At 35.8% G+C, this 20,000-nt stretch overlaps 1 protein-coding gene across 1 annotated transcript in view; it reads left to right on the top strand.

Annotated features, from left to right (window-relative positions):
* LOC137617732 (uncharacterized) overlaps positions 1–20,000 on the top strand; it is a 361,612-nt gene that overhangs the window by 227,985 nt on the left and 113,627 nt on the right. Inside the window, exon 4 of the mRNA XM_068347729.1 lies at positions 2,172–3,889. Within this exon, the coding sequence (XP_068203830.1) occupies positions 3,464–3,889 (426 nt within the window). The 5' untranslated portion in view covers positions 2,172–3,463. The remainder of the gene's footprint in view (positions 1–2,171; positions 3,890–20,000) is intronic.

Genomic DNA, 20,000 nt, shown 5'->3' with positions numbered 1-20,000 from the left:
GTACGCGACCCGTCAAAAGTGAAGCTTAAATACTTAGATAGATATACGAGCGCACACACACAGATTTTACCCTTCCCACCCCCTCCCCCTTTCCTAACTACAACTCGCTGGTTAGGCAGTTTGTGGGAGAGTGCGGTTCCCGAGTGAATCTCTCGGGGTAACCCCTCAGACCAGGGTATGACTACTTCCTCTCATCTGTAGCAGGATATATATATATATATATATATATATATATGCATATATATATAAAAAAAATTATTTGTATATAATTTATTTATATATATAGCCTGGCACTAGCTCTGTTTTTATAGGAAAGGTTTCAGATTGTTCGGGCTCTCTCTCTCTCTCTCTCTCTCTCTCTCTCTCTCTGTGCGTCTGTGCATTCAGCCTCTACTTAGCTCTTACCAATCCGATGATGCTTTTGTAAATAATCTCTGTTATCTTCTCAGGATGTTCTACCTCACTTATTACATTTCTCCCAAGAAAATTCAACTGTTATGAGAGGTCTCTTGTCTCCTTCGACCCTGGGCTAAAAAACGGCATTGGGTTGCCAGTCCCATCCACCTCTAAGTTAAAAAAAATCTATTTTTAACAGTGCTTTAAGCTTGAAACAATTCTTCTAAATCAACTTAACTTTACCCGAATGTTAAAAAGTCTTTTAAAGCAACTTAACTTTACCCGAATGTTAAAAAGTCTTTTAAAGCAACTTAACTTTACCCAAATGTTAATTAATCAAATATTATTGAAATGTCTTTGTCTCCTTCGGCCCTGTGCTAGAAAACGGCAATAGGTTGCCAGTCCCATCTTCCTCTATACTTAGAAAATAATCAAAGTTTTAACGGTGTCTTTAGTGTGAGACAATCCTTTTTTAAGCAACTTTACTTAAATGTTAAAAAGTAAATTGTTATTGAAGTGTCTTTGTCTCCTTCGGCCCTGGGCTAGAAAACGGCAATGGGTTGCCAGTACCATCCGCCTCTATCCTTAGAAAATAATCTAATTTTAACAGAGCCTTAAGGGTTAAAAAAGTCTTTTAAAGCAACTTAACTTTACCTGAATGTTAAAAAATTAGCTATTATTGGAATGTCTTTGTCTCCTTCAGCCCTGGGCTAGAAAACGGCAGTGAGTTACAAATCATATTAACCTCTATACTTAGAAATATAATCTGAATTATAACGGTGCCTTAAGCGTTAAAAAAAAGTCTTTTAAACCAACCTAACTTTACTTAAATATAAATCCAGGAACAAAATGAATCTCTTATCTTAGTTTCACAACAATATCCCGGATCTGCAGAGCGAGAGATAACGACGTTTTAAAAAAAAACCCTGATTAAAACCATTCTGGAAGTTTTTTTTTTTTCTTGCGCACAGAGAACGGAATGAATAAACCGGCATCCTTTACGGTGCTCGCTTTCGTACCTTGAATACAAAGTTGGTGTGCGTTGATAAGTTGCATCTGAGGCCCAATACATCAAAGTCAAGAGTTTCTAGAGGAAATTTGTTGAGAGAGAGAGAGAGAGAGAGAGAGAGAGAGAGAGAGAGAGAGAGAGAGAGAGAGAGAGAGAGCCACTTTATGTAATTCATTATCATAGACATTGCTTATATGAGAGAGAGAGAGAGAGAGAGAGAGAGAGAGAGAGAGAGAGAGAGAGAGAGAGAGAGAGAGCCACTTTATGTAATTCATTATCATAGACATTGCTTATATGAGAGAGAGAGAGAGAGAGAGAGAGAGAGAGAGAGAGAGAGAGAGAGCCACTTTATGTAATTCATTATCATAGACATTGCTTATGAGAGAGAGAGAGAGAGAGAGAGAGAGAGAGAGAGAGAGAATGCACAGCAATTATTAACTACACCTCTGAGTTAGAGAGAGAGAGAGAGAGAGAGAGAGAGAGAGAGAGAGAACATTGTCTTGTAATTTATTTTCATAGACACCTACCAAGTAGATTAGAAAATATCAGAAACGTGTTTTGGTTTATTCTTCAGGCTGTGTGATGATGCAATTAATTAGATAGCCATGTAAATTTCTTTTGAAATTGTTAGAAAATATAAATTATTAAAATCATCAGCATTTAAGTTACTAAAAGATTATTATTATAAAATTATTATTATTATTATTATTATTATTATTATTATTATTATTATTATTATCATCATTATTATTATTTTCCTTTACAGAAACGACGACGATAACAACAATAACAACAACGACAACAACAACAACAAAAATGGAAACAAGACCATGAATGATATGTTTCACAATACGCAACCAGATACGCCAACACGACAAGACCAAAATGATACGCAATGAACGCATGACAAGATGAAAGGAACCGATGCGTATTGCCTTCCGTCGATCAGGCAAGATCGACTCTCGCGATTGCCGGTGATTAATATCTCCAGTGAGATGAAGGAAATGTCATCTCAGGTCAAGGATCTTGGACCAGAAAGACTTCGAGGACATTGCGTATGTGATATGCGTTCATTGCCGCTTTTCTCTTGAAGTAGAAGAAATTTCTTTTTTGGTTCAGTTCGTTTTTTAGGTGAAGAATGATGATGCAAAGGAAAGTTTTCTACCTGGTTAAACGCACTTTGATTCTGTTGACTCTTCTGAGTCAGAGTCCCGAGTCCGTCATTAAAATGCTGTGTTTGTTTTTGAAGTTTGTTTGCGTCGAGTGACCCCATTTCACGAAGATGAAGAAAACATCTATGGTTCCATATGGTTAGAAGTAAAAAAAAATAGTTTGAGTTTAAATAAACATACGTTTACGTTTTTGAAGTTTGTTTGCGTCGAGTGACCCCATTCCATGAAGATAAAGAAAACATCTCTGATTCCATATGGTTAGAAGTAAAAAAAAAATAGTTTGAGTTTAAATAAACATACGTTTACGTTTTTGAAGTTTGTTTGCGTCGAGTGACCCCATTTCATGAAGATAAAGAAAACATCTCTGATTCCATATGGTTAGAAGTAAAAAAAAAATAGTTTGTGTTTAAATAAACATACGTTTACGTTTTTGAAGTTTGTTTGCGTCGAGTGACCCCATTTCATGAGGATAAAAAAAACATCTATGATTCCTTATGGTTAGAAGTAAAAAGATATTTTGAGTTTAAATAAACATACGTATACGACTGGAATAAAATGTGAGGAAATATTAGGAGGGTCAGATATCAATTACCCATTTCATGAAGATAAAGAAAACATCTATGATTCCATATGGTTAGAAGTAAAAAAAAAATAATTTGTGTTTAAATAAACATACGTATACGACTGGAATAAAATGTGAGGAAATATTAGGAGGGTCAGATATCAATTACCCATTTCATGAAGATAAAGAAAACATATATGATTCCATATGGTTAGAAGTAAAAAGATATTTTGAGTTTGAATAAACATACGTATACGACTGGAATAAAATGTGAGGAAATATTAGGAGGGTCAGATATCAATTGAAGTGAAGTGTTTTACTTCCATGAAGGAGACCAGTATTGATAATATCAGTCCACACAAAACAATCGCCATGCCTCGAGACAGCCCCGAACTGCGATCCCTCCCGGACAAAATCCTCGGTCCGATCATCAACAACCTCCAGCGGTTTCCGAACGAAACCGTGGACTTCAGGACGCCCCACTTGCGCGAGTCCCTCACGAACATCTACCCGCTGTTCCTATTCCTGTACGGCGCCCTCGTGCTCCTGGGGACCGTCGGAAACGTGGCTATGATCTCGCACATCCTCCGTCGGCGTCTCTACAGGGACCCCACCTGCGCCTTCATCATGAACATCGGCGTTTGTAATATCATCATGAGCGTCCTCCTCCTCCCCCTGTCGCTGGCCATCTTGCTCATCCAGAACTGGATCTTCGGGTCTTTCCTCTGTTATTTCGTCCCTATGCTGCAGGTGAGGATCTTTTGGGTTCTGTGTTTTATATTTGGGCTACCTGGTTAGTATAGTGGTAACGTGTTTGCCTAGCATTTGCATAGTAGAAAATCGATCCCAGCCCGGGACCGTGAGTTTAATGTTTACTGAGGAGGCCATTGCTGTGTCTGGGCACTACAGTGGGGGGTTGGGCTTGCCTGGCTGATGTTCTGGTATCTATTATAAGGAAAACAGAACTGAAATCAGGCACTTTAACCTTAACTTTATGTGCAAGTAGGGTAATTTTTTTTTTAGTCTACTTACTTTTGTGTTGTTGTTGTGTTTATGTTTGTGCCTGTGTACAAGTAGTCTTATTTCTTAGTTCACTTACAGATTTGATAGTCCAAGATAGTTTTGTGTTTATGATGAGTTTATATTTGTGCCTAAGTAAAAGTAGGCTTCTGATCTGGCTGATGTTCTGGTATCTATTATAAGGAAAACAGAACTGAAATCAGGCACTTTAACCTTAACTTTATGTGCAAGTAGGGTAATTTTTTTTTTAGTCTACTTACTTTTGTGTTGTTGTTGTGTTTATGTTTGTGCCTGTGTACAAGTAGTCTTATTTCTTAGTTCACTTACAGATTTGATAGTCCAAGATAGTTTTGTGTTTATGATGAGTTTATATTTGTGCCTAAGTAAAAGTAGGCTTCTGATCTGGCTGATGTTCTGGTATCTATTATAAGGAAAACAGAACTGAAATCAGGCACTTTAACCTTAACTTTATGTGCAAGTAGGGTAATTTTTTTTTTAGTCTACTTACTTTTGTGTTGTTGTTGTGTTTATGTTTGTGCCTGTGTACAAGTAGTCTTATTTCTTAGTTCACTTACAGATTTGATAGTCCAAGATAGTTTTGTGTTTATGATGAGTTTATATTTGTGCCTAAGTAAAAGTAGGCTTCTGATCTGGCTGATGTTCTGGTATCTATTATAAGGAAAACAGAACTGAAATCAGGCACTTTAACCTTAACTTTATGTGCAAGTAGGGTAATTTTTTTTTTAGTCTACTTACTTTTGTGTTGTTGTTGTGTTTATGTTTGTGCCTGTGTACAAGTAGTCTTATTTCTTAGTTCACTTACAGATTTGATAGTCCAAGATACTTTTGTGTTTATGATGAGTTTATATTTGTGCCTAAGTAAAAGTAGGCTTCTTGATTCACTTAGGGTTAGATAAACAAGGTTACTTTTTTGTGCGTAATTGCAAATAAAGTATTCTTTTTTCTTAGTTCACTTACAGATTACATACGGTAGTCCAGTATATATTTTTTATGTAAATGCAAGTTAAATCTTCTTAGATCATTCATAGGTTAGATAGTCTTGGAATTTTTTTTTTTTTTTTATGTTTAATCGCAAATAAAAAAAATCCTCTTTTATCATCTCCAGGATCAAATAGTCCCATTGAAGTTTTTTCTTGTTTTTATGTATGTACTTTGCAAAGGTCTTCTTAGATGAAATACAGGAACAAAAGGTCAGGTAGGCTTTTAGGTTCATTGTTACCCTCCGCCAACGAAGTTGGAAGGAAGTTATGTTTTATCCCCTGTATGTGTGTGGATTCTTTTTGTGAACAGCTTCCTGGCCACAATTTTAATCATAGAGTAATGAAACTTTCAGGTATTAACTGTCATTTAAAAAGCTGGAAATGATTAAATTTTGGAAGGTCAAGGTCAAAGTTACGGTCAAGCAATATGTCCAATTCACGTAATCAGACACAATTTTGGACATCGTTGTCACAGAGACTTCAAACTTAGTTCATATTTGACTATAGGAAAATGCATGCCAATTAATACATGTTAAGGTCAAGGTCGAGAAATAAGCTGCCGCAGCGGAGGTCTGCTCTCCACTGAGTGCCCCTATAGTTTGTCTTGGTCATCTCACAAGCTATCTTAACTGTCTTTCATGTTGTTTTGGTTAGTGTAAGAAAGCTTAGTAAGCTCACAAATTAGTTAGCTCCCAGATAATTTCGAAATCTAATTTCACCATAAACAAAGTTATAGTATTGAGTTATTATGATTGCTGTGGCCTGATTGGTAACGTCTGTGCCTGGTGTTTGACAGAAGGGGGTTCGAGTCCCGCTCAGACTCGTTAGTGCCTCTAGTGTCTGCAACCTTACCATCCTTGTGAGCTTAAGTTGGCGGGTTTGTGGGAGTCTATAGGTCGATCTGTTGAGTCATCAGCAGCCATTGCTTGGCCCTCTATGGTCCTAGCTTGGGTGGAGAGGGGCTTGGGCGCTGATCATATAATTTATGGTCAGTCTCTTAAGGCATTGTCCTGCTCGATAGGGCAATGTCACTGTCACTTGCCTCTGCCATTCATGATCTACCTTTAAACCTTTAAACAGAAACAATAGTTAGTAAATTTCTTGGATTATTAGTTCACATAATTCCCTAATATCGCAAGAGGGTCTGCCCCTCTCTTTTATTCTTCTCCTGTACTCTTTCTCCCTATTTCCTTAATCTTTCCCATCCCGAGTACCTGCCTTTGAGCTACAAGGTGGATTGTATCCAGGGGTACTCTTCCTTTCCCCATATTCCCCACTTCCCTATTCTTATTAATATTATTATTATTATTATTAGTTCACAAGATATGTTGAGTTTTATTATAAATCGATTTAATGACAGGACTAGGGAAACATCTAAATGTATATGAATTGTAAAAAGGATTTATTGTTGGTGAATTTATACCCTGATCTGGAGACGAAGCAAAGATTGGATATACTAGAATATGAGTAATCTCATTACCTCCGCCAACCAAGTTGGGAGGAGGTTATGTTTTCGCCCCTTTTTGTCCGTTTGTCTGTTAGTTTGTTTGTGAACAACTTCCTGGCCACAATTTTACTCATTGAGTAATGTAACTTTCATGGATTAATTGTTGTATTGTGGCGTGGAAGTGATTCAAATTTGAAAGTCCTAGGTCAAAGGTCAAGGTCAAAGCTGAGCAAAAGGTCGATCGAATTAACCCTAACCATAACCCCGAATTCGCCCGTGGTTTTTACACAGACTTCAAATACGCCTCTATACGGTCTATATTGATTCTGTTAAAGGTAAGCATGTTCCGAGATATTAGCTGCCGTGGTGGAGGTTTGCACTCAGAGTGCTTTTCTAGTTTTTGTAAAAATTACGTTTGTTGGAATAATTGTGATATCCTTAGCCTTTGGTCTAAACTACCGAATGTTTTTTTAATATAAAAATGCATCGATTAAAGATAAAAGACTAATGCAATAACATTATCTAAATTAGGTAGCATTTACTCAGATGACTGGTTCTAGTTTGGATGGAGAGGGTGCTTGGGTGTTGATCATATGTATATATGGTTATTCTCTAATCTAGGACACTATCCTGTCTCTAGGACATTGTCCTGTCTCTAGGACATTGTCCTGTCTCTAGGGCATTGTTCTGTCGTAAGGGCATTGTCCTGTCTCTAGGACATTGTCCTGTCTCTAGCACATGGGTCTGTCTCTAGTACATTGGCCCGTCTCTAGGACATTGTCCTGTCTCAAGGGCATTGTCCTGTCTCTAGGAGTTTGTCCTGTTTCTAGGATATTGTCCTGTCTCTAGGACATAGTCCTGTCTCTAGGATATTGTCCTGGCTCTAGGGCATTGTCCTGTCTCTAAGACATTGTCCTGTCTCTAGGACATTGTCCTGTCTCTAGTACATTGTCCTGTCTCAAAGACATTGTCCTGTTTCTAGGACATTGTCCCTTCTCTAAGACATTGTCCCTTCTCTAGGATATTGTCCTGTCTCTAGGATATTGTCCTGTCTCTAAGACATTGTCCTGTCTCTAGGGCATTGTCCTGTCTCTAGGACATGCCCTGTTTCTAGGACATTGTCCGGTCTCTAGGATATTGTCCTGTCTCTAGGGCATTGTTCTGTTTCTTGGATATTGTCCTGTCTCTAGGACATTGGCCAGTCTCTAGGGCATTGTCCTGTCTGTAGGTTATTGTACTGTCTCCAGAATATTGTCCTGTCTCTAGAACTTTGTCCTGTTTCTAGGACATTGGCCTGTCTCTAGAACATTATCCTACCTTTATGGCATTGTTCTGTCTCTAGGGCATTGTCCTGTCTCCAGGATATTGTCCTGTCTCTAGGGCATTGTCTTGTCTTGAGAACATTTTCTTGTCTTTAGGACAATTTCCTGTCTCTAGGGCCTTGTCCTGTTTCTAGGACATTGTTCTGTCTCTAGGCCATTATCCTGTCTCCAGGACATTGTTCTGTCTCTACGGCATTGTCCTGTCCCAAGGTCATTATCCTGTCTCTAGGACATTGTCCTGTCTGTAGGGCATTGTACTGTCCCTAGGACATGTCCTGTTTCTAGGACATTGTTTTGTCTCTAGGGCATTGCCCTGTCTCTAGGTCATTATCCTGTCTATAGGACATTATCCTGTCTCTAGGGCATTATCCTGTCTCTAGAACATTGTCCTGTTTCTAGGACATTGTCCGGCTTCTAGGATATTGTCCTGTCTCTGAGGCATTGTTGTGTTTCTAGGATATTGTTCTGTCTCTAGGATATTGGCCAGTCTCTAGGGCATTGTCCTGTCTGTAGGGCATTGTACTGTCTCTAGGACATTGTCCTGTCTCTAGGACATTGGCCAGTCTCTATTGCATTGTCCTGTCTGTAGGGCATTGTACTGTCTGTAGGGCATGTACTGTCTGTAGGGCATTGTACTGTTTCTAGGACATTTTCCTGTCTCTAGGGCATTGTCCTGTCTCTAGGGCATTGTCCTGTCTCTAGGTCATTATCCCATCTCTAGGGCATTGTCCCGTCTCTAGGGCATTGTCCTGTCTCTAGGATATTGTTCTGTCTCTAGGGCATTGTCCTGTCTCTAGGGCATTGTCCTGTCTCTAGGGCATTGTCCTGTCTCTAGGGCATTGTCCCGTCTCTAGGGCATTGTCCTGTCTCTAGGATATTGTTCTGTCTCTACGGCATTGTCTTGTCTTGAGAACATATTCCTGTCTCTAGGCCATTATCCTGTCTCTAGGACAATGTCTTGTCTCTAGGGCATTGTCCCGTCTCTAGGGCAGTATCCTGTCTCTAGGGCATTGTCATGGTTTTAGGGCATTGTCACTGTCCCTTGCCTCTGCCATTCATGAGCGACCTTTAAACCTTTAAAACTAGGGTTTAGAAACCAGTGTTTTGGTAGACATTCTCTTCCATTTTGAAATTTCAGATCATAAAAATAATCAAATAGTATATTAGGTTAAGTGAACACCAGGAATCACGAGAGAGAGAGAGAGAGAGAGAGAGAGAGAGAGAGAGAGAGAGAGAGCGCGTACTGCAATGTCTTTCATCTTTGAACGAAGAAATATTAATGCCTTTGGGAGACTATCGCTCAGGCATCACAAATACTCGAGGTCAGGTAACTGAAGCTGAAGGAAGAGGTTCAAAAGAAGATACAAGTTTTTTCTATTAATTTCCCACGAGGAACTGATATAAAGTGATTTATTCAAGATATATATATATATATATATATATATATATCCGATTGGGGATATCTTAACGTGGTGAAAGGATTTGAGTATCACAATGGACAGCAAAGCTGTACTAGTCAGGGCCACCCATACTAGGTTGGTTTTCTGTGGGTGATCAGACTAAAATCACCCACCATCACCAATCCACACGGGTCAGCGTTGTGATGTGAACTTGCTAAACCCCAGACATGGATTGACATGTATGAGTACTTTGTGTATATATATATATATATATATATATATATATATAATAAAGGCTTGTAGTCATCTTTCAACCTACTTTTACGATCACCTATTCAAATTACCGATTTTATCCCCCAGTGATTGATATCCCTGACACTGTGAATAAATATATATATTACGAGTCCTTCCCTACCTTTGCCATACACATACATAGAAAGGCAGGTTTACCAAGGCCACATTATGCACCTTCGTTTCTCATTTCATACAGCTCTGTTCTTCAGAACATACACTTTTGTTCCTCATGTGATACACCTTTGTTCTTTATGTTATACATCTTTGTTCATAATTGTATACAGCTTTGTTCTTCAATAATTTCATAAACCTCTATTCTTCACATCATACGCTTTTGTTCTTCATGTGATATAGCTTTGTTCCTCATGTGCTACACATTTGTTCATAATTTTTTACAGTTCTGTTCTTCAATAATTTCACAAACCTCTATTCTTCACATCATACAGTTTTGTTCTTCATGTGATATAGCTTTATTCCTCATGTGCTACACCTTTGTTCCTCATGTTATGTATCATTGTTCATAATTTTATACAGCTGTTCTTCAATAATTTCATAAACCACTTTCTTCACATCATACACTTTTGTTCTTCATGTGATACACCTTTGTACCTCATGTAGTACACCTTTGTTCTTCATGTTATACATCTTTGTTCACAATTTGATACAGCTCTGTTCTTCAATAATTTCAGAAACCCCTGTTCTTCACATCATGCACTTTGGTTCTTCATGTGATATAGCTTTGTTCCTCATGTGCTACACCTTTGTTCCTCATGTTATACATCTTTGTTCATAATTTTATACAGCCCTGTTCTTCAATAATTTCATAAACCTCAGCTCTTCACATCATACACTTTTGTTCTTCATGTGATATAGCTTTGTTCCTCATGTTATACACCTTTGTTCATAATTTTATACAGCTCTGTTCTTCAATAATTTCATAAACCTTTGCTCTTCACATCATTCACTTTTGTTCTTCATATGATACAGCTTTGTTCCTCATGTTATACACCTTTGTTCCTCGTGTTATACACATATGCTCATAATTTTATACAGCTCTGCTCTTCAGTAATTTCATAAACCTCTGTTCTTCACACCTTACAGTTTTGTTCTTCATGCGATACAGTTTTGTTCTTCATGCGATACGCCTTTGTTCCACATGTGCTACACCTTTGTTCCTCATGTTATACATTTTTGTTCATAATTTTATACAGCTCTGTTCTTCAGTAATTTCATAAACCACTTTCTTCACATCACGCACTTTTGTTCCTCATGTGCTACAGCTTTGTTCCTCGTGTGATACACCATTGTTCCTCAGGCCATAACCTTTGTTCCTCACTTATTATACTCTTCTTCCTCACGCCATAATCCTCACTAATGGTTTACTTTGAAGCTTTAATTTGTCGTTTGTCAGCCTTAAAATTCCTTTAATGGGTGAAGGTAATGAAACAAAGGATGGCTTTAATATAAACTACGTTTTAATCCCCTCTGAATTAGATTAATTGAAATTTTAATATGCTTGATTATAATATAGATGCTTGCGTGGGTTTACTGTTTGTATATACTATATGCGTTATTTGGTAATATGTGTCGTATATTGTGGGAAATTTTTTTTTATGTATGAATGCTCTCTCTCTCTCTCTCTCTCTCTCTCTCTCTCTCTCTCTCTCTCTATATATATATATATATATATATATATATATATATATATATATACTATATATATATATATATATATATATATATATATATATACTGTATATATATATATATATATATATATATATATATATATATATATATATATATATATATATATATATTTCTTGATGTTCATATAACCCTTGCTTTACTTGCTTTCCGTTTTCCCTGTTTTTTCGAATTGTTTTCTTTTTATGGTCTGCTGTTTATTCTGCCATAATATTCGTGAATTATTCTTTTTCCTTTTATTGTCCCTAACTATTGTTTTTCATGTTTTAGCTGTTTTTTCCCTTGATATTTATTTCCTGCTACCGATTTTCTTGATTTTTTTCTCTAGCTTTAGTTTTCCCTATATCTGCATACTCTTGAACTTTGAGAGGTATGTCAGTAGCTGCTTTGATGACTTTATCACTTTCTTCCATACCCTCCCATTCACTGATTTCATCTAAAGGTGTATTGTCTTCCTTGTAATAAAAATATGAAAGTCACCTCTCTTATATACTTTCCCATTAGTATCCTGCAGCATGCCTTTCTTTATATACTAAGTATTTTTATGTTCATATGATGCTTATAGAGTTGTCTTTATCAACTATACTTTAATACACCTGATCAATTATTCCCCTATCTTCTCATCCAATTTTTTAGAACCTTTCCCTCATGCAGATATACCTTAAATACCCTGGTCAGCCATAATGATTAATATTTTAAAAGAGACACGGCACTAATGTCCCAAGCGGCATATAACTCCATATGGGTTAATCATTTAAACATAAATATTACTGAAAAGAAGCACTGAAATAGATTTTGATGTACACCATTACATTGAGAAGAAAATTATGAAATAAGAATGATGGCAGGCGTAGTAAAGATTGCAAAGGTAATAAGTGTGTCACGAATGAGATGGTGTGGGCACGTGTTGAGAATGGATGATGAGAACTGCTTTGGAGGAACCTTCTAAGGGTAGTAGCTCGGGAGGGAGTCACAGAATTAGACAGTGAGATAAGAGGAAGGAGGGAGGCACAGAATTAGACAGTGAGATAAGAGGAAGGAGGGAGGCACAGAATTAGATAGTGAGATACGAGGAAGGATGGTATGGAGTGAAGAGGTTTGGTGGAAGAGAATTAATTTAATAGAAGGATTGGAGAGGGCGCATAGGGCAACCGACCCCTTACTGTAGGAATAACGGTGGGAAAGTAGTAGTAGTAGTTACCTCAGGAAGAAATATGTTATTATTAATGCACAGTAGAATTGGAACGATTTATAAATAATTTACAGTTGTCAATTTAAATATTGAAGAACTCGTCCATATATTTCCCAAATTTTATACAGTTTTACAACTACTCTAATCATACTGGTGTGTTTTATTTAATAAACGAATATATAATTGACTTAATGGAATGAACAGATGTTAAAAATTGAATAAATGTCAAGGCATAAATTGCTCAATTATTACGGCCATTTACATCATGACTAACAGGGGAATCGTGACAAAGGGAAAAAGTATTAGTGAAAAGTGAATTGCAGCAAAATATAAAAATATTGAGAAATTCTATTTTTTTTTTGTCGTATTTAAAGACGTCAATTAATTATGTAATTTCTGGCTCGTTTTATCATGAAGAGGTGATGAGAACTTTGAATATTTAGTATATTTATACATAAATGCATGTGTGTATGTACACATCATATATTGGTGTATATTTATTCATATATATATATATATATATATATACTATATATATATATATATATATAGAGAGAGAGAGAGAGAGAGAGAGAGAGAGAGAGAGAGAGATAGATAGATGTATAGATATATGCGTGTGTCTGTATAATATATATATATATATATATATATATATCTCCATCCGGTCACGCTGAGCTCTCCCCGTCCCTCAAATAGAAGGGAGAAGAAATAGTTATACCCTGATGAGAGTGTGCTGCGTATATATGCATATCTGTCTGAATATTTAGCCTTCCTTTTTGACGGGTCGCGTATTCCCAGATATTATAATAATGATGAATAGAGGCAGAGGGAGTAGTCATACCCTGGTGAGAGTGGGGTGCGTATATGTGCAGTTCTAAATAATTAGACTTCATTTTTGAAGGGTCCAGTACACTAATTACCATTATAATAACGATAAGATTGGAAATAATATCAACAATGATAATTTCTATGCCATGCAATTAGGCCGGTGCATCGAGAAGTTTTTTTTTTCTTTTTTTTTCTTTCTTTTTGAAGTTTGGAAACAAAGGAAAACACATTAAGCGAAGCCCTTTGAAAGAGAAACTTCAGCAGCCCTTTCTAAACCATGAACTTCAAATGAGCCGGAAAACATCAAAAGGGACGCCGCTGAATGTGCGGGAGGCACATGCTGGAAAGAGACGTCAAACAATGAAAAAGATTTGAGTGTTTTCTGTAGTCGATATGTGGTCAATGCGTTAGTTAATTATAGTTGAATGGGGATGCTAGATGTGTTTATGTGATGATGTCACAGGTTAAACATATGGTAGTAGTTTTTAGATGCGTAGGATATAATTGTTTATAGGTACGTTAAAGCTAATAGTGTTTAAGGTACGTTAAAGATAATAGTGTTTAGGTACGTTAAGCAGGATTGTTTTTAGGTACGTTAAAGATAATAGTGTTTAGATACGTTAAGCAGGATTGTTTTTAGGTACGTTAAAGATAATAGTGTTCAGGTACGTTAAGCAGGATTGTTTTTACGTACGTTAAAGATAATAGTGTTTAGGTACGTTAAACATGATAGTTTTTAGGTACGTTATTCATAATATGTTTTAAGTACGTTAAAGATAATAGTTTTTAGATAAGTTAAAGATAAATGTTAAGGTACGTTAGAGATAATAGATTGTAGGGACGTTATTCATAATAATTTTTAGGTACGTAATGATGATAGTTTTTAGGTACGTTAAAGATAATGGTTGATACGTTAAACATGATAGTTTTTAGGTACGTTAAATATAGTAGTTTTTAGGTACGCTAAAGATATTAGTTTTTAGGTACGTTAACAATATTAGATTTTAGGTACGTTGAAGATAATTGTTGTTGGTACGTTAAACAAAATAGTTTTTAGGTGCGTTGAAGATTATAGTTGAAGGTACGTGTTAAACATAATAACGTATGTGTATATGGACAGTCTCTAGGTCATTGTCCTGCTTGATAGGGCAATGTCACTGTCCCTTGCCTCTGCCATTCATGAGTGGCCTTTAAACATTTAAATAGATTTTAGGTGTTTCAAGAACTCGAGGTTATAGAAAATTAAATAAATACAAAGATAAGTAAATAAACATAAAAGTAATATTGAAGTCGAGTTCTGTAATTCATTACAAAACTGGAACAATTTTTTTTTGTATTTTTATGACTGACTAACGCGAGATTAAATAAATGTAATTGGATGATGTAACGCGAGATGAATTGCTATAAAAGTCGTATGAATATTAAATCCGTTAATGAATTACAATATTTACTTGGATATCGAAGATAAATTAACACTGTGCGCTTTGTACTTCTATTTCAATTGTTCGTAAATACTAAATTTTCCAATTCATAAAATACCCAGTGTTTATTGCTGTTGATTCTCGTATTCATATAAAAAGAATTTTGTAATTAACAAAAGAAAACCATTTTGTTAGATATTTCTCACTCGAGTTGATTATTATTATTATTATTATTATTATTATTATTATTATTATTATTATTAGCCAAGCTACAACCCTAATTGGAAAAGCAAGATGCTATAAGCCGAAGGGCTCGAATAGGAAAAAATAGCCCAGTGAGGAAAGGAAATAAGGAAATAAATAGATGATGAGAACAAATTAACAATAAATCATTCTAAAATCAGTAACAACGTTAAAACTGATATGGCATATATGCCATAGCTTCTGTACCATGGGCTTCCAATGTCTTGGGTTAGAGTTCTCTTGCTGGAAGGTACACTCTGGAATACTATTCTATCTATACCCTTATTTCTTTTCCTGACTGAGCTAATTTCCCTGTTGAAGTCCTTGGGCCATCATGCTTTTCCAAATAAGGTCGTAGCTTAGCTTGTAATAATAATGATAATAGTAATAATATTGTTACAAACCAACAAACCGAAGTAGGAAGAAAAAGACCAGTAATTTTCATATAATAAAAAGGAAATTCATAAAGACATAATTAATATCATCTATATAATTTATAATAAATACATTTTATATTAACAGATGATTCCATAGAGCAGCAAATATTTGTTACCAGTGTACGCGACCCGTCAAGAATTACGGCTAAATATTTAGATAGATATTCACACACACGCGCGCACACACACCCACTCACACACACACGCAGATTCAACCCTTCCAATCTCCTTTCCCCTTTCCTAACTACAACACGGAAGTTTGTATTATCCGAGTGTACTTCCCAGGGTAACCCCTCTCACCAGGGTATGACTACCCCTCTCCCCCATATCCGAATGAGGGGGAGACTGAGTAGTCTTACGTTTGGAAATGCCACTCAGCGTGACAGAAAGATATATATATATATATATATATATATATATATGTGTGTGTGTGTGTGTGTCTGTGTGTGTGTGTTTGTGGGTGTATATGTATATGCATATGGCATATGTATAGATATATATCATCATTAGCTGTTACTAGTCCACAGTAGAACAAAGGCCTCAGACATGTCCTTCCACTTGCGTCTGTTTATGATCTTTCTATGCCAGTCTACACCAGCAATTTTTTTTAGTTTGTCAATATTTTGTCTTTTCTTCCTTTCCCTGTTTCTTTTGTTATTATGTATGTATGTGTATATATATATATATATATATATATATATATATATATGTGTGTGTGTGTGTGTATATATGTATATATATGTATGTATATATATACATATGTGTGAGTGTGTATATATGTATTTAGCCACGCACTTGCTCTTCATTATACTGTATAGGGGAGGTAAGTTGGAATACAAAAAAAAAGAGACAACTTAATTAATTTCACAAGTGTCTAAACCAGCTGGATTAAAACGAACTTTTTATTCTCGCATTCCATATAACAAAATAACATTTAGGAAGCGCGTAGTGAGAAAACCGAATAAACGTTATGACGCTTGTAATAATTTTGTAATTATTAAGAAGGGGGAAATGCTGAAGTAATTTGTATCGAGGCAAATCAACCGAGAAACTGCAATAAAGTTTAGTTATTAAATCAAGCTTTGGAGCTGTGTAAGGGATTTATTATTAAATATGTGGTAAGTAATGAAATATATATGAAAAAAACCCACTAGTGTGTGTGTATATATATATATATATATATATATTATACATATATATATGTATATTATATTATATATATATAATATATATATATATATATGTGTGTGTGTGTGTGTATGTATATATGTTTGTACATGTATATATATATATATATATATATATGTGTGTGTGTGTGTGTGTGTGTGTATGTATATATGTTTGTACATGTATATATATATATATATATATATACATACATATTTTATTCGTTCACTGTTCAATGCCAACATAGTTAAAACAGGTAACAGAACAGAACTCATTAAAAAACTCTTTTAACCTCAGAATATTACTATTTATTTTGACAGTTTTTTTAATAACCGGTGAACCCTAGATAACTATAGTTGATTTTCTCATGTCAAGTAAGTGTAAAATCCGTAGATTTATTCTAGTTCTTTTATAGTACTGTAACTCCTTTATGGTACAATAATTCGTTTAAGGTATAGTAACTCCTTTATGATACAGTAATTCCTTTATGGTATAGTAACGCCTTTATGGTACAGTAATTCCTTTATGGTACAGTAACTCCTTTTTGGTACAGCAATTCATTTATGGTAAAGTGACTCCTTTAAGGTACAGTAATTCTTTTATGGTACAGTAACTCCTTTATAGTACAGTGTACTGCCTTTATGGTACAGTAAATCCTTTATATTTTATAATGTCGTAACACCTTTATGATACAGTAACGACTTTATGGTACAGCAATTCATTTATGGTACAGTAATTCCTTTATGGTACAGCAATTCATTTATAGTACAGTAACTCCTTTATGATACAGTAACTCCATTATGGTACAGTAATTCCTTTATGGTACAGTATCTCCTTTATGATACAGTAACTCCTTTATGGTACAGTAATTCCTTTATGGTACAGTATCTCCTCTATGGTACAGTAACCCACAGTAATACTTTTTTAACTTCTATTGATATATCTATCTGCTCTTATATTGTGTCAATTCATGTACACAAATATTAAAAGCGTAATATTGAAGCTTTTGCCTTGAATAAAAGAGAAAATAAAAGAGAAAATAATTATTTATATTTTTATCAGGCATTATAAGCCATTAATAATGTTTAGAATACTAATAAACTGTTAGCTTAAATATATACTCCCAAAGATTTGCATTTAAACTTAGTTTATTAAATTTATTATTCCTCTCTTTGAAGTATAATTTATTCATTTATTTTGAGATAATACGAAAAAATAACTTTATAATCCATGAAAAAAAATATATTTAAATCACCAACCGTAAAAATGACTTTCAGTTGGACATATCTTCAAAACATTTTTCATTTTTGGATTTACAGCTCTCGATATATATTTAGTTTTCTGAAGCGAATTAGCTACAAAAGCTACATGGAAAATCCAATTGCCAAATTACAGGAAAATTAATTACGAAGTGAATTAGAATTTCGCTCAACGGTCAAAGGAAAGTCGAAATGAATTGTTTGTGATGTTTTTAGATAGAGTATGGAGAGGGATTTCAACGAGGATTACATCGTTGAGGCCTCATGAGGATTACCTCTTCGGGGTCCTATGAGGATTACCTCTTTGAGGTCCCCGGAGGATTACCTCTTTGAGGTCCTATGAGACTTATCTTTTGTAAGTCGATGAGGATTACCTTTTCGACGTCATATGAGTATTACCAGTTTGAGATTACACGAGGATTACCTCAGTGAGGCCCTATGAGGTTTATCTCTTTGAGGCCCTATCAGGATTACCTATTTAAGGTCTCATGACTCTTACCTCTTTGAGGTCCAACGAGAATTACCAATGATATTACATGAGGATTACCTCTTAAAGTCCCATGAAGATTACCTCTAAAATTCCATGAGGATTACCTCTTTCATGCCCCATGAGGATTACCTCTTTAGGGTGCAGTGACGATTACCATTTTGAGAGTCCATCAGGATTACCTAATTGAGGTATCATGCGTATTACCTCTTAGGGCCTGTGAGGATTAGCTCTTTGAGGTCCCACGAGAACTACCTCTTCGAGGTTATATGAGGATTAATTATTAACGTCCCATGAAAATGATCTCTTCGAGGTCTCATGAGAATTACCTTTTCGAAATCCCATGACGATTACCTCATGGAGGTCCAATAAGGATTACCTCTTTTAGGTCCTCCCATTTTTGATAAGGTATAATTTGTTTAGCATCCAACGTGGACACATTCAATGTCCAAACGTTTTTCCTTTAGCCAGTGGGTGAAAGAGCCATCTGGTTTAAGTAAAGGAGGAACGGTTAATTCTACACTAAAGTGCAGATTTAAGGGTAGCCCACCATTTATGTTATTGCTGTTTCAAGTCTCTATCTTTCCACTGTTCTTCATTTGCATGAAATTAAATGGTACATTTATTTCTTGGGTTGTGGTGGCCTATTGGAAACATCCGTGCCTGTTGATCAGCCGGACTGGGGTTCGAGTCCCGCTGAAGGTCTAAAATTTCTTGTAGTGTCTGCAACCTCACCATCCTTGGGGGAGCCCATAGGTCTACCCTCTTAGTCATTAGCAGTCATTGTCTGGCCTTCCCTGGTACTAGCCTGGATTGAGCGGAGTATTTGATGCTGATTATATGTATATAAAGTCAGTCTCGAGTCTAGGGCATTGTCCTGCTCGCTAGGATATCGTCACTGTCCCTTGCCTCTGCCATTCATGAGTGGCCTTTAAAGTTGTTTTTGATTCTAGGGCTTTGATGCTGATAAAATTTATGTGGTCAGTCTCGAGTCTGAGGCATTGTCCTGCTAGCTAGGGCATTGTCACTGTCCCTTGCCTCTGCCATTCATGAGTGGCCTTAAAACCTTTAAAGTTTTTTTTTTGCTCCTGAGATTTGACAGGAAAAGAAACACGTCATTTTCCTTGTTGCAACATAGTTACATATTCAAAGCCTTTCCGAAGGTAACAAAAACAACATATCGCATTGTTCATGCGTAGGTTTAAGCTTTCTTTCTGAAACTTTCGACAATCCTACTTTCTTTGAAACTTGTGGGGTGTTCGTTAGGATGATCCTTGTTCTTGTAGAACACTTCGTCGTCAGTGCTTCTGGATAAAGTCTTGCATAACTTTAAAGATAAATTGGCCGCCGAGAAGACGTTCAAGTTAATCCCAACATTTTTCCTTATTAGCTGTTTTTTATATCTTTTGTTTTCCTTCTTAATTCCATGACAAAAGAAAGATGATCCTTCAACTGTCATTCGTTCTCTAGGAGAGGTGCAAATCTAATTAACAAAAGACGAATTCAATTTGTTTTAAATTTCCCTCTAGAACTACCGACTTCAAATAAAGGAATAAGAAGTAACTCTCTCTCTCTCTCTCTCTCTCTCTCTCTCTCTCTCTCTCTCTCTCTCTCTCTCTCTCTCTCTCTCTCTCTT

The sequence above is a fragment of the Palaemon carinicauda genome, chromosome 23 (genome assembly GCF_036898095.1).
Source record: "Palaemon carinicauda isolate YSFRI2023 chromosome 23, ASM3689809v2, whole genome shotgun sequence".
In the NCBI taxonomy this organism is placed as follows: domain Eukaryota; kingdom Metazoa; phylum Arthropoda; class Malacostraca; order Decapoda; family Palaemonidae; genus Palaemon; species Palaemon carinicauda.
The sequence above is the reverse complement of the archived record's forward strand: the minus strand, read 5'-3'. Positions and strand labels throughout refer to the sequence as shown.